The sequence below is a fragment of the Vollenhovia emeryi genome, unplaced genomic scaffold (genome assembly GCF_000949405.1).
Source record: "Vollenhovia emeryi isolate VEMERY1.0 unplaced genomic scaffold, V.emery_V1.0 DF939267.1, whole genome shotgun sequence".
Lineage (NCBI taxonomy): Eukaryota > Metazoa > Arthropoda > Insecta > Hymenoptera > Formicidae > Vollenhovia > Vollenhovia emeryi.
The window spans coordinates 54,427-70,496 of NW_011967099.1; the positions used below are offsets into that span (position 1 = coordinate 54,427).

Below are 16,070 nucleotides of genomic sequence, written 5' to 3' on the forward strand. Positions count from 1 at the left end.
CAAATGTCTATTAATTCAGCGGAAACCTCGCCATCTCATAATAGAGGACTTTCCTCTATGTATATGAGCCAACGAAAATTTCCGCCTCCGCTTTTCTTATCGCCGACTGACTTGTGCAAAATAAGCGTAAACAATTCGTCAATTTTACTTTCAAAAGAAATATATAATTGTGATTAATTCATTCGTGCTGCTCCATTCCTGTTGATTCGACTGGTTCAGTCATTCTTTCAAAAATCTTAAATGGTCTTAAAAGTTTTCGATTTTCTTTACGACTGTGTCTTGTATTTTTTTTAACTTGAGCGAGTGTTTCTCGGGAAATCGCATTCGGAAATCTGAGAAAATGCAGAGAACTTGCAACTTACGGAAAAATAAATGTTCGAAATGTCTTCCAATCAGCCAATTCATACAATAAATGTCTCTGTTCAAAGTTGTTGCGAAATAAGTTGAAACATTTCCGGTGTTATTTTACAACACTCATCTTTCGCAAAGAGATTCGATTAAAATGGCCTCCTACAAGGTCAGCATCACTTAATGCTTTCTGTTAAACTTTTTTTCCTTCAGGATACTTAAAATTTAGAGCACGGAGCCAGATCCCGTGCATACGTCACTAGTGCCGGAAAGTGTCTGCTTTACACAAAGACTTTATTATTGTATGAAGGCTGGTGAAGAACATCTCGACATACTTCGCACAAATCAGTTCGTTAAAAAAAAACAGAGAGGTTTTCATTGGCTCGCCCTGTACAATCAATCGTGCACTAAATATACAATTAACATTGAAAGTATTCATTTCCAGTCGCATCGCATCGTGTTATGTTACGGGTTGCTGAACGTACAGATGAAAGGGCACTAAAAATTTCTAGGACACGTATCTATTTCTTACACATGTAGAGAAAAAAGTGTCGAACAAAAAGAATATTTCTTCATTTATGTGTATGCTGCGATCACGGTTTGTCAAGCAACTTTTTATTAAGAGTTACCAAAATATTTGTCGGTTAACACCCTAGTAGCACAATATATTGGCGCAATATTGGGAAATAATGTAAATCTAGTATTCCCAATATTGGTCCAATATTGTACGTTGGACGCGTTCTCTTATTTAGCCAATATGTCTATTCAGCAATATTGGTCTAATATTGTATCGATATTAGACCAATATTCTTATTACATTGTTAAATATTGGCCAATGCACTTCCAATACAAATCTAATACGAGTATTATGTAATTATTATTGTGCAATATTTACATTTGCATGGTCAATATGGGCTTCACGTTGGGCAATACCGGCCCATGCAATGTATTTCTAATCTAACCAACATTGGACCAATATTTAGCCAATGCACTGCGCTACTAGGGAAAAGTACATATTCGATAAATAACGTATGTTTAACTTGGAAACATGTATTTGAAGTACAAAAATCCCAACTGCCAACGAAAAGTCAACGTTCCTCTCAGCGCACGTTTATTTATTATTCAGAGCAATACGGGATGCAATATCTCTTGCAAGGCGAGTGATCTCCGTAAGCTCTTAAACTGCACGATACGTTCCGCGCGCGGAACCTCCGCGCGTTTTTCCCATTATTTTCATGCCTGCAATTCCGGCCGCGCGTGCGGATTCGATGATCGAGTGCGGGGATACGTAAAAAGAATCTATAATAAAAGTGCGGGCGCGCGCAGCAACACATGTATACGCGGCGAGTCGCTTTATCGCTGAAAAAAATCTCGCGTGACGCACACGTACGTACGCGTCTGTACACATACGTGCGTGTACGCGCGAGGTTTTTTTTTTACGAGCGCATACATTTGTGGACAGGCGTTTCTCCGCTGCAGCGCGACGCGACTTTCCGCGCACCTTTCGGCCCCTCGTCTCGTTTTCCGATTACATTTTTATCGCCTTGTCCATTGACCCACTCCTTTCCGCGATATCGCGACTTCTCGAAGCCACGCGAAACGATTTATCACGATGACACCTGGACGGCGAAAACGTCGGACGTCGCTGATTAAATTAACGGTCTCGTCATTTAACAGTTCCCTGGTAGCGCAATATATTGGCGCAATATTCCGAAAAAATTTGAATATAGTATTCCCAATATTGGTCCAATATTGTAAGATCGACGCCTTTTCTTATTTATAGCCAATATGCCTATTTAGCAATATGTATCTAATATTGCATCAATATTGCTATTACATTGTTAAATATTGGCCAATGCACTTCCAATATAAATTTAATATTGTATAATTATTATTGTACAATATTTACATTTATTCCATGGCCAATATTGACTTTACGTTGGACAACATCGGCCAATGCATTTCTAGTATAACCAACATTGGACCAATGTTTAGCCAATGCACTGTGCTACTAGGATTTTTATGCGCGATCTCTCTCTCTCCCCTCCTCTCTCTATTTCTGCCGCTTTATCCCTCTTGTTGAAATCGAGTGTCATTCAATTCCCGTCGCGTCGCGTTTTAAATTCTCGTACAGTCGCAGCTATCATTTATCTTTTATCTACCCGCGCGCTTTTTTTTCATATCTCTAAAAGTAAACAAGTCGAAGTAAAAATAGAAAATCCCACTTGGATTACGATTTGTGGGCCGATCTATTCAACGTGCTTAAAAATCCGGGGTTCGCCGAGGGAGAGGCCTCCCGATTCTCTCCCGTACAATTTTCCCCGACGAGGGGGAATCGGGGAAGGAATCTCGCGACGAGAGGGGAAATCGAGTCTCCACGCGGCGAGGAGTCGCGGCGGAGCCGCGGCGTTTTCGCAAATAAAGCGTGCATTGTGCGAGCACGCTCGCAATTATTTAACGCGCGTGAATACGTGTGCGTTGGAAGCCGAGTCGCCTTTGCGCGCGCGCGGGCCTAAAAGCGCTAAACTAGCCGGTCTCGCATTATTCGCGCTTCCGCACACAGCTGAAAGTCGCTTGTAATTGTTACCACCGAGGGGAGCAGGCGCGGAGGGGAGAGAGAGAGAGCCCCCTCGTTCCCAACCACGGGGGGGCCGAAGGGAAGGCGCGGGGCGGAAAGGGGCGAGGGAAAGAGGGAGAGGGGACTCGGCACTCTCTGCTCGCGTGGCCATGCGTGAAGTCAGCCCCCAATGGCCAAACGCGAGAGTTTCACTCCGCTCGTTACGCGTATTTATAACTTGGCCGAACGCGCGTTACGAGCGGCACACGGACCCGCGCGCGCGCGGGCACTATCGATTTTTCTGGATCTCCGTGGAGCCACGGATCGCGTATGCCCGCGATTATGTGTGGCACGCACGCACGTATAACGTCCGCGCGCGCGCGCGCGCGCGCGATGCGCGCGAGCGCGGAGGTTACGTAACGCGCTCGCTTCGCGCGTTTCTATTAATGTCGCTAATAGGCCGAGTATTAATCACGCTCCGCTCGTTTGTAACGTGTACACACGGCCGTCCGTGACACCGGCACGCCCATCACTTTCGCGCGGCGGGGCGCCCAGGCACGCTCGTCCTTTTCGAATTTTGGGGACAATGCGGATGATGTATCTCGGACGAGATCGGAAGGTCATGGTTTTTAAACAGGCACGGACTTGCATCGACACGCGCGGGAGCCGAGTCCTGACATTCGCAGAGAGCGACGGCTCGTCTCAATCGCGCGGCGATTTTCCCTCGAACGAAACTGAAATGTTACAAACACGTTGGACAACAATCGAGAGCGACTCGTTCGTTTCGAAAGTGTATCTCTAGTGCATGGATAAACATTGGCTAAACATTGGTCCAATGTTGGTTATTAGAAGTGCATTGGCCGATATTGTTCAACATAGAGCCAATACTGGCCATGAAATAAATATAAATATTGCACGATAATCATTATAATATAATATTAGATTTATATTGGGAGCACACTGGCCAATATTTAACAATGTAATAAGAATGTTGGTCTAATATTGGTACAATATTAAACCAATATTGTTAAATAGACATGTTGGCTAAATAAGAGAAGGCGTTCAGCTTACAATATTGGACCAATATTGGGAATACTAGATTTACATTATTCCCCGATATTGCGGCAATATATTGTGAGGGAAACGCGTTGGAAAACAATAGCGATAACGGCGACGCGTTCGTTTCGAGAGTGTATCTTATAAAAACTCGATACACCGGAGTTCTTGGCGATAAACATCGGCGATGCGCGCGCGCGCGAATCTCTGGAGAGATGTGCGATTTCAGCGTTTATGAAACACCCTGTGTTCCCGATGATAAGAGAGTATCAACAGACTCTCGTTATCTCTACACGTAAACGATCGCGAGGTGGCTTTGTATAGCGCGGCTGGTGTATGTGTACGAGGCGAAGATTATGTTTCGCTCTTACGGACGTTCGCTACGTCCTTTTATTTCCCGTAATTTCTTGGATAATTCGCCGGATTAGTGCGAGCTCCGTACGTAGGCGCTCGCTCGCTCGCTCGCTCGCCCCGAGGCCGCTCCCGTGTAATTGTTATACACCGCGTAATACCGATCGCGCGCAGGAGAAAAAGAAGAACGAACGAGAGGCCGAGGCTTCACGGTGCATTTTGATGATTATTACCTCTAGTCCGTCGGTTTTTGCCGCCCAAACCGGTTTTTAATAAAATTCAGCTCTTCGATTATGTCGTCGGACGCAATCGGAGAGCGCATCGTCCGGCGAGGTCCGACGGAGACAGAGACAGGGAAGAGAGAGAGAGAGCGAGCGAGCGACAAGTGTGCGCGCGCGCAAGAGAGAGAGAGAGAGAGAGAGAGAGAGAGAGAGAGAGAGAGAGTCGCGGGAGAAACGAACGAGACGGCACGAACGTCGTGTTATTCGCGATCACGTACTCGCCTCCACGTAAGCGAAACAAAGAGATCGATCGGCCGAGTTGCGGGGTGCGACGACCATAGCTAAAGCCTCCCTTTTCTCTCTCTCTCTCTCTCTCTCTCTCTTTCCCGATTTACGGAAACTCGCTCGCGGTCTCGCGACTCGGTCTCGCGATCTCCGCTAAAATTTATGTGTTTTGATTGACGCGTGAATGAGCTAACGCGAGAGCCGATCATCGCATCGCCGGCAGCCGGCGTCATTATCGCGGGCTTGTTTGCACGAGATCGCGAGAGCGCCGCAGATAAAAGCGACACTTCCGATAGAGATGTTATTCTCCAGAATCGAGGCGCGGCTGTTGTTCCGCCAGTCACGCCATCAGGCATTTTGCGGCGAGAGACGGCTGGATCTCCGCGCGCCGGGGATCCCGGCGACTCGCCGATCGCAGATCCGATTCGACCCTAAAAAGCGAGCTCGCCTTATCGATACGCGCTCGGTCCGATGCCACTCGAGCCGGCTGTATTTATGAGCGCGCCGATAAGAGACGGGGCGCGTACACCGTCGATTCTCAAAGATTCGAACGCGATACGCGATCGCTCGCCGATCCACGCGGGTCTCTCGTTCCAGATGGATTCTTAAGCCCGTGTCACACTACGTATTATGGATCGCGGATCGCAATTCAGCCAATCGGATACGAGACCGTCTCATCCGATTGGCTGAAATGCGATCCGCGACCCCCAATCCCAATCCGTTTCGCGATCTTTAGGCTGGATTCACACCTAGACAGAAAAGCAGAAGCCAATCAGAATTCGCGCTGGTAGTAAACAGCGCACTCTGCTGGCAGAAAGTAGAAAACTTTCGACTACCAGCGAGAGTTCTGATTAAATTTCTGCTTTTCTGTCAAGCGTGGATCCAGCCGTGTAGGCTCGCGTTGCGCGGGGTCATTGGCAGCGTAGAAGCCCGAATTTATAGATCGTCGCGGGACCTGTCGGGCAGGTTTCTTAGGATTTCTTAGGACCCCTTAGGTGATCTGGCATTGTTGGGCCCCCTTCCTGTCCGCGAAGCCCCTCGGAGTCGCAGGTGTCCGATGCCGATCCTCCGCGCGTTTCATATGCATTTCCCGCTCTGGCCGTCCTCTCGCGTTCGTCGATCTAAAATTTACCCGCGGGATGCGGCGTAGGTGCCGAACCGAGGAAGCAGCGAACAGATTATCCCCCGCACGCTCTTTATCTCGAGTCCTCTCCTACGAGAATCGTCCGTAATTTGTTTTGAAATGTAGAACGCGAGACACGAAGAGAGATAATTCCTCCCGCACCTCCGCGCACCTTTCTCGCGCCCTTAAGCTCCTCGTCCATCGCAATTTCCATAATCGCGGCGGATCTTCGTACAACTCCCGCGAATATGAAGCTTTTACTCCGAATGCATCCGCCGGCGGCCGCGTATCTATTGTCCGAACGTGACCGTCTTTGTATTAAAAGCAACGGCGTCCGTAAACGGCACGGCCGCGCTAATCTTGTAGCTCTCGTTACATAAATCCCGGTCTCGCGTGCGACCCAACGTGTCCTCCGGATTAGAGGCCGATAAAGAAAAAGACACTTATCACGTACAACCTATTTGTCAGCGCGCGCGGCGCGGCGCGGCGAAAAATAATTCTCGCCGTTCTCGAAAGCAAATAACATTTTCCCCCGTTTCGTAACGAACGTGACCGGGCGACTCGCGCGGCTATAGAAAAATAGAGTGGCATCGGGAAAAATTGCGCGAGCGACCGTGCACCGTCGAGTCGGACGTCGCTTCGCGCGAGTCTAAAAAAAGCAGGAGAGCCGATGATTAATCGCGTAACCGAGCGACGCGAAAACTAAGTACGCTCGAAAAGGACGCCGCTTCCTTACGTGCGCCGATAAGAACGAGGTGCCTCGCGTCGGGTGAATCGACGTCTGTGAATACTTTTTCGCGCGGCCGCTCGGGGCTCGCTAGATCGAACGCTCGCCTCGCCGTGCGCTTCTCCACGCAATTGGAAATCTTACGCAATGCGCGCGGTTTTCACAATCAGCCTCTTTTCTTCTTTTTTTTTCCATTCGTCACGCGGTCTTTAAACATCCGATTGCAAGAGTTAGGCCGGCATTACATATTTGTCGTACGACAAATCTTTCAAGCGTGTCGCTTGGCTGCAGAATAGAAAAGCTCTCGAGTCTCTAGCGTACGTCGTACTTACCTCAAATTACATATGGCGTTACTTTTACGCCAAAACTTGTACGCTATCTACGTTTACGCTTGCGTCTTTGTCGTAAGGTGTTACGTTGCTTTGTGCTCTGTCCCTTAAGCTGGCATTACATTTGTCGCGCGACAGATTTCTCAAGCGTGTCGATTGGCTGCAGAATAGAAAAGTTCTCTAGAAATTTTTTATTCTGCAGCCAATCAACACGCTCGGAAAACATTGCCGTGCGATAAATGTACAATAATATTAACCTTAGGCTTAGGTATTACGTTTATCGTACGACACGTTTGCCACCGTAACAGGAGTTCTCGAGGATCTAGAAATTTTCTAGCTCGCCTATTCAAGTGGCCTGTCAACGCGCTTATAAAAACAGTCGTACGACACATAGCACCCTCGGTGAAAAATGTTGCCGAGGGAAAATTGTCGATCGCGCGATTCCTGGCCGCGACGGCTTTTTTCCAGCGCCAACCTTCGGCCACGGCCCAGGGTCAGCTGATCTCGTGCCACGGCAAAACACAACACCTCATTCTGAATCTCCGAAACAGGTTTCTCTCCCCCTGCGGGACGTGGCCAGGAGGAAGTTGTACGTTCTCCCTCCACACGCCGAGGGGGGGATCTCTCTCATTTCTTGCCTAAATCGCCTACGCTTAAAAAGTCGCTACCGGCGAAGGGCCCCTCCTCCCTTCCTCCCCCCCCCCCCCGCCTCGTAGTAATTTCACCTGCGGTTTTAATACGCGCGTCTCGCGCCGCGTTAAAAGCCGCGATGAAACGTCGCGCGACCGTAATGCACGCGGTCGACGAGCGGCAGGAGGGAGGGAGGGAGGGAGGGAAGAAAACAAAACGAGCATCGTGGGCGAAAAAAAAATCCCCGATGTACCGTCGTCACCGGCGGCAACAGCGGAGCGGACGGTCGGTCCAACCCCACCGCTCCCCTCTCCGCCTTGCGAGCAGGATCGCTCCCGCACGTTCCCGCACGTTCCCGCACGCTCACGCTAGAGCCGGGGTGCCGAGCGAGCGCGAGAGCCGAAGGCCGGCGCGAAGCGGCGCCGGAAACGTCCGAAGCCGCGGACGCACTGCCGAAACGTCACGTAGGCGGCGTGTTGCTAGGCGGTCGGGCAGAGGTGGCGCGCGGCGAGGCCGGTGGGGCGAGGGGGCGAGGGAGGGGGGGGGGCCGCGGAGGCTCCCGCGGAGTGGGAGCGTCCCGTATATAAGTCGCGTCAGCCGCCGCCGGCCGATCAGTCGAAACGGTCTGGGTCGCCGCACGGTGTCGTTTCGCGCGATCTCTCGAGTCTCGCCCCCTCCTCCTCCTCCACCCCGCGAGGATCAGCCCCGGTGAAAGCTCGTCTCCCGGTGATCCGATCTCCCCGTCCGGTCGCCCTGCTCGCGCGCACGTCGCTCGCCGTCAGCTCGCCGTCGACGAGCTCCCGTTCGCGCGGAGGATCGCGCCGCCGTTCGGCGAGGCCGACGAGAGGACAGCCGTCGTCGTGTCCATTGTGCGCCCGCCGCCGGGAGTCCCCGCGACACCATGGAGGTCCTGCCGTGCCCCGTCAACGTGGACTTCAGCAACACCCGAGGTAAGCGCCGGCTCCCCCCTGCCCCCCCCCTTTAACGCGCCGCCGTCAGCCGCGCGTCGATTGTCCGCTTCTCCGCTCCGTTCCGCCGCCCTCCGGGCGAGAGCCCCGTTGTTCTCAGCTGACAACGCCGGCTGGGGATCAGCTGATTTTTGCTACCGCGGCACGTCCCGGCGGCCCCGGATCGCGAGCTCCGGGCTCGCGACGATCTCTTCGGGCGCACCGGCGATGTACCGGCGAAACCGCGAGTTATGGTTGCGTCAGCGGGTCTTCCGATCGTACGAGGGAGAGGAGGGGGGGGGGGGGAGAGTGCCCTTCGCTGCCGTTTTTCCACGCTCTTCGATCGTTCCCCCTCGCGTCTAACCGCCCGTGCGTGTTTGTAAATGGAAGTTTCCCAAAAATTCACCCGCTCGCCGGTTCCACCGGTAAATATAAATACGGATCGACGGCGTTAACGCGTACGCGAGGTGACGAGCCGCTTCGGATCGCCGTAGATCGCGAGAGACGTTAATGTGTGGTAGCTGTGCGCTCTTTTCTTCAAATTGGCGAACGATCGTGCCCCGCGATTCCCCCTCGGCCTCGTTTCCGGAAATTTCGGCGACGCGCGGGCCAGGAGACGCCCCGGTGTGGGATTTTCGGACGAAGAAAGTGGCCCGGTGCTTGGGGAAAAGTACGCGAGACACGCGCACGGTAATTGTTATCGGAGGCGAGTCCCCTGTTGTGCGATGGGTTTCCAACGCCCGAATGTTAGCGGCGAATTTTCCATCGAACGGACAAGTTCACGGTGGTGCGAGCCGACGGTGCCCGCTAATTGTACGGAGAGCCCGCTGTCCCATATTAAGATCCTGTCGCACAACAGGGGACTTTACGAGCCACGGCGAGTGTCGTGATCGCTCGCGTTTGGTTTTCAATGAATGCCGACGATTATTATTGGAGGAGAGTCCCTCTGTTACGAGACAGCCGGTTCCCAGCGCCCCGATTCAATCGCCAATCTTTTCACGCGACTATTACGCAATTTAACGACGAACCTTCCGCCAAACGGATCTCGGCTCCGAGGGCAGTGAATTCACGCGGCGACGCCAATAGACGGTGCTCGTTAATTTAAGCCGAAACCCTGTTATTTCATGTTGGAAGCTCTTGTCTCGTAACAGGGGACTCCCCTCTGCGGAGCAGCGGAGCCCCGGGGCGAGAGACGGCGAGTCTCGCGATCGCTCGCGAATTTGAATTTTCGCGAGCGCCGACGGATTTTGTTAAACGCGGACGAGAGGGATCGAGGTCAGGCGAGCGCACGTACTACGTTACCGGCGAGCTCGCCTCATCCTCGCCGGCCGCTAAGCAACAATGCTCGGAGCGAGGCTCGGGATAGATCGGCGCGGAAAGAAACGTCACGGTTCAAACGCTCCCGCGATCGTCGCCCGCGATCGAAAAATCGCATGCAAGCGCCCGGCGAGTTTCGTTGGCTCGCGCCCCTCCCCCCCCCCTCTCCTCTTCCTCGACGACCGTTCTTTGTTACGTCGCGCGGACGATCGGGTTTTATAAATAATAGAGGCGATGATCTCATCGAATTAATCGAGATTACGGGCCGCGATCGAGTCGTACGCGAGCGCGAAACTGGGGTAACGTCGAAAGTATCTAATCGCGGGGAGCGTGGCGTTAAAGCGCGATTAAAAATTACGTCGGGGCTCGGATTACGTTTGGGGGGGAATGGCAGATAACGTGAATCATCGGCCGAGCAAAATATGTTTTTCGTCTTTCGCCGCGCGGCCTTTCGATGTTACGTCGACGATATCCGGCGGTATCGTCGCCGAATCCGATGTTAACACGCTCGAGATTACGTCAGCCCGCGTTTTTTCGTTATCTCGCCCGGAGAATGTTGCGCGCGAGACGCTGGGTGTTTTTCTCTCTTTTTTTTAAATCGAGTATCCTCAGCGTCGGACCGTCTCGGGTGGAAATTCGGCGAGACCGAATTGCGGGACGCGTCGCTCGCTCCAAGTTTCCTCTCGTTCTAATGATCTTTTAATTCGGATTAAACGAGACAAAGTCGGCCGAGCCGAATTAGTTTTATTCGAGTCTCGCCGGCTAATTGCAGAAATGATCGCGCCGAGCTGTCCGCAGGCCTCGAAATGGAGGAAAAAAGTGATCCGCCACTTTCTTTTCAATTGACCGCCTTAACGTTTGGCTCGCCCGACGGGGGAGGCTGTGAGAGAGAGAGAGAGAGCGCGCGCTTAATTCCGCTTAATTAATTGTTACAGCTGGAAGCGAGACGGACGAATTGGACGGTGCCTGTCAGGCGCTGGCGAAGAGGCTGGAGGTCGAGCTCAGGAGGGCCAAGCACGCCCAGCTGGCTTGCGGCGAGGTCCTCCTGCCTGCCGACTTGCTGCCCAAGATAGCCAAAGATGTACTTACCATGGCGGAGAACGAGCCCTGCGGCCTCCGGTAAGTGAGAAAAATCGAATCCGAGCGGGCTCGGGAATTCGGATAAATATTATCTCGCGCAACAAGTGTCCATCTGGAGAAACACCGCGAGACTTTCCTCTCCGCGCTTGTTTTTTTTTGCGCGCGCGCGCGAACAATCGAATTAAAGGCGATGTCGGCAATTGCCGATGAAGTATTCGGAGCGATCTTCTTCCCGGCGAAAAGTTGATTGGTTTTGTCGCGCTCGATTGTTTCGTCAATTTTAACAGCTTTATTCGTTGATTAAAGATCGACGTTGAAAGGTGGAAATTCGTTATCGCCGCTACTTTCTAAACGGACAAATGTTTTTCCAAGTGAAACTTCAGTTTTGATATACTTGAATGAAAGTTTTTCGATGTGTTTGAAACATTCGACGCGTCCCTGTTTCAGAGGCTGCACGCTGTTCATCAGCTTCGAGACGGACAGTATGTGCCGCAAACTGTCGAGAATACAGTGCGACCCCAGCACCGTGTCGACCTTCGAGCTTTATCTCACGCTGAAGCAGGACCACACGTCCTGGCACATGCTGCTGCCTCAGTTCTTAAAGTGAGTACTCGCGATTAGAGTTGAAATTACCCAATCTCGCTCGCGTCGACGGGATTTTATCTCTCGTGCAAAAAAATATCTCGTCTTCCTTTGTCGTCGGACCGAGACATCCTGTTTGTTGCGTTTCATAATTGGCCGTTGTTATTCCGTGTCTTCACTTCGATAAAACCAAGTGCAATCGCAACTCGTCTTGCTCGCTCGGATCGTGCGATTAGATCGTATCTGAATAATTTGGATCCGTCCAATTTTCCTGTTTTTACAAACCTCGCGTTGCAAAATATTGTACACTTTACATACAATGCGATCAGCGCAGTTGTTTGAGATGTAACGAAACTCAGAGCTCGATTCGTTCTTTTTTCTTTCAGAAATCTCACTCGTGGCGGCACCATCATGATCAGTAGGGACTTCACTCTGCAAAAGAAGAAGCTCTACAGGTCTTTCCAGCAATCTCATTGAGGGGCCTCGGGGATCGCACACTGGGGTTTTGCACGTTTAACGATCACCCGTTTTGCCTAAACGGGTGCGGCCATTTTTGTCAGTCTGCCGCTCCGCGGGCGTCAGCCAAATTTGTACAATATCGGGAGGCCAGGAAGGAAAAAAAAAAGAGCCAAGACGGCGGAAGCAGAGATGCGGACCTGAGGTTAGATTTCGCCGTTGCAAACATTGTAAAGATCGCGCACTGTCGCAATCGCGCAAGATGTTGCGCTTAACCCTTTAACTCGGAAATTAAAGATACGGAGAGGTACACTTGGATTTCCTATATGAATGACATTTCACTTGCGGGAGACCGTAGAATCTTTTTGACCGATGATACCGTTTGCGCACGCGTATGCGGAAATAAGATTGTTCTGTGTGTTTAGAATTTATTCGTTGGATATGTAAGGAAATTGAGTAGCTCGTAGAAAATGCTTTACGGTATAAAATAGTTGCAGTTTGAATGCAACAGTTGTACGGAAAGTTGGATCTTGCGTCGACGGTCCAGCGTGGATCTAATTGTAAGAATTGAACAGTTTAGGCGTCCCGAGATCTAATAGTTTAACAAGGTCGGGATCTGAGGTGCCGAGGATCCACGCATCTCAATCTACAGGAACGGAGGGGGGGATTAAAGAATACAATCGGCCGACATCAGCTTGTAATTGTAATCCGGAAGTTAAACGATTAGGTTCGAGGGACGCCGGTATCGAAGAAGGAAATTTTGCGAGACTAGTTTGTAAGATAACGTAGACTTTGAAGATCGTTGGAGTTGAGGACTGTAGAATTTAAGGCTTCCAAAATCTAGGGATCTAGATTTTTGGAGTTAGAAGTATTGTAACGGTAAGGATGAAAATCTAATACAGTTCCCACTGCTGAACGGCGAATCCGGTTAAAGGGTTAACGACAACAACATCGCTCTTTATTTTGTCTGCTGTCACCATGCAATACTGTATTCAAGGAGAGAGAGAAAGAGAGAGAGGCCTATTACGCGTTCGATAATTGTGATAGCGCGAGACGAGTTGTAGTAATAGCAGATCTTATATCGCGAGGAAGTGGCTCTCGCGCCTTCGTTCTTGAAGAGGATATGTGATTATAAGACTTGTAACAAATTTCACGTGATACGTAGCGAGTATGATTAGTTTTTAGGGAGCGCGTTTTACTGATTAATCGTAGTCAGGTAGCTATTAGTCGCGTCGGATGTTTCGTGACGATCTTTCGAGGCTCGAGCGTGCGCTCTCGCACGAACGGGCGCGCATTGTCCATTTTTTCATCGTGAAATGCGAAACGATCATGTTGGACTAATGTGGCAGCATATTTCCCAAATAGGATTCCTTTATCAAGATCCTTGCAGGATGCCGCCCCAGGGAAATGCACCGGTGAGACCGGCATTTTGCGATTAATCGAGTCACCGTTGACACCGGCAATAATTCGAGTACGTAATCACGTAATTGAATTATCTTGTATTCAGAAGCGCAAGAGTGCAAATAACAATTTTCCAATCGACTTTTCACACGGTCTGCCGAACTTGCGAGAGAACGACCTCTCCTTTTTCAAAAACAAACGATTTCAGTAGGATGTTGTCACGGTGCGCATTTTTCTGGGACACCCTGTATATCCCTATGGTAGATGGTACACAGATGTTCAGCCCATACCGTCATTCCATCGATCGATCTTTCTCCCTCGTCATTTTCTCCTTTCATAACAGTCGCTATGTGTGTGAAAAATCTCGTTAAATTGTAATAACATCTTCTCTCGATGTCGCGATGCTGATAATCGTCCCCGCGTTATCACCGATAAGTACATTAATATTCGCGCGATCATTGCCGGGTGATTCGTCTCGACGACAACGTATTTGAGCCATCGAGTTGTCGGCGGAAGCAGCGCGCTTTCGCCCTCGGTCTGCATCGTTAGCGGCGTTTTGTTTCAATATTCCGCGCGCGGAGATTTCGGTCCCGCGAGTGTCGAACGTATCTCGAGGGGAAGAGTTCGTACCTCGTGAAAGGCTCGTCGCGGATGTTTCGTTTACAGTCTGCGGGATCTAGAGGGTCCCCTTAATGAGTTGGAGTAAAGCGGTGCAATTTCTAAACGTTTCAGAATGTATCTTAAACCTCTCGGGTTAAGAGGCAAGAAGCAACCTTATCTTAAATGGGGTAATGTGTAAATGTACATCCACTAGATAGTCCAACTGTATCTCTCGTCGTCGGTACAGTCCGAGAGACGATCCATCCTGAAGCTGCATCGCTTTAACTCTGCGTAGCTTCAAACAGATTTTCACAAGGAACAGTGACGAGACGAGTCCGCGGTTCGCTGTTTAACACGTTGCAAGGGTTAGAGAGAGAGAGAGAGAGAGAGGATTAACATTCTGTCGTTAAATTATATTGTTCGCAATCTTTCGATTTGTCATATTGTTATTATTATTATTCGTTGACTACCGTACGTACTGCTACTTACGTTGTGGTTAATATCTGTTCGCGTTTACCTTTGTGTCTATATATATTTTTTTTTATTTCTTTACCTCCCTTCTCTGTGTGTTTTTTTTTACTTTGCTTCGGTCGCTTTTCGTCGTAGCGCGAATTAAAGACCTTAGTGGCGGTATTGTGATATTAAGAATTACGAAGTGATTAAGAGAAAGAAGCGAGTGTGTGATTATCGTTAGGATTTAGATTAGAGACACTCGTGTAAAGTGTTCTTCGCGGGGTCGAGAGAAACGTGTTGCGTAGGGATACGAGCCCCTCCGTTTTACCTTGGCGCAAAAGAAAAAAAGCAAAATAGATTAAGATCGAAAACCTCGTGGTTCACTTACAAAGGGTGGCGACGCTTTAACCGGTGAATCGAATATTTATGCCAGAAAGTGAGGCTTCCTTTTACGAACCGCATTACAACTGGATGCGTTCCGCGACGAGACTCAATGGAATTAGAGCGAACTCGTTCTTTTTTTCTTTTTTTTTGTGATAAACTGGAACTGTCTCTTTCAAAGTCGGCGAAGCAAAAATACCGATGGTGTTGCAATGAAATTCACTGTTTAAGAGAGAAATTGTATGGAAAGATTTATTTGTATATATTTTATTTTATACGTTAAAATAAATTATAATTTTTATTGAAAAGAAAATGTGATCTTTTTCACGCGCTCTGATGTGATACAGTTTTAAAACTTGTTTCTCTGTTAACACTTGTGCGTATTTAATTGCTATTTTTTACAGCCAAGGATCTGGATATAGTCTCACATATATATGTATAGAGTCGATTTTCTAATATACATATATTCATATGTATATTAGAGAATCTGTGAGAAACAAGGTTCTCTAGAAATTTTCACTGTCCAAGAGCATAATCGAGGATCTCTTGTATATCTTTCGCGATTTCGAAGATCTTGTGAATCAAACAATTTTCGGGATCTTGATCTCAAGTAACGTGTAAAATAAAATTCGTTGCATTTTTTTCTGTTTAAATATTGATTCGATACCACCATACTTAATCGAATATTACACCTTTCTGTATAGCGACTAGTAAACATTGGAGTAGAGCGATACAAATGTAGTTCATATTTCCAATTCCTTTGCGATTTTGTCGCGGAAAGGGAACGTACGAGGTATCGATACCTTGGAACAAGGAACGAACAATTTACCCGGGCGAGTTGAAAACTTGTTTCTCGATAATCTAAATGATGGAATTGTGTGAACCGGTTAAAGCTTTAAGGGGAAAGAGACACGGTCCCGCGTCCAGAACGTTTTCCCACCATCCTCCCGAGTACGTACATCTACATCCCCTTTATCTCGTACGAGGACGAGAGAAGCGAAGTGGCTGGAGGGTCGACGTAAGAATAAGGGAGGGCCACGTGTAGAGTTAACCGCGCGTTGTAAATTGGGCTATCGCATTTGCACGAAGGAGTAAGACTGATTTGCTGATGTAACAAACGAAAGACACGGAGACGTTGACCCGTCTCAAGCCAGCTGGCACTTAACAGTATACAGTATAACCGTAAATCATTGCCCGAGAAATACTATCTGGAAAAAGAAAAGAGT

At 49.3% G+C, this 16,070-nt stretch overlaps 1 protein-coding gene across 1 annotated transcript; it reads left to right on the top strand.

Moving 5' to 3' along the window:
* Positions 1-8,242: 8,242 nt before the first annotated feature.
* On the top strand, positions 8,243-15,497 carry LOC105559491 (protein charybde-like). The gene is made up of 4 exons (XM_012007807.1): positions 8,243-8,577; positions 10,827-11,010; positions 11,419-11,574; positions 11,940-15,497. Exons 1-4 carry the CDS (start codon positions 8,529-8,531, stop codon positions 12,028-12,030), a joined length of 480 nt encoding a protein of 159 aa, XP_011863197.1. The 5' UTR covers positions 8,243-8,528; the 3' UTR covers positions 12,031-15,497.
* Positions 15,498-16,070: the final 573 nt, after the last annotated feature.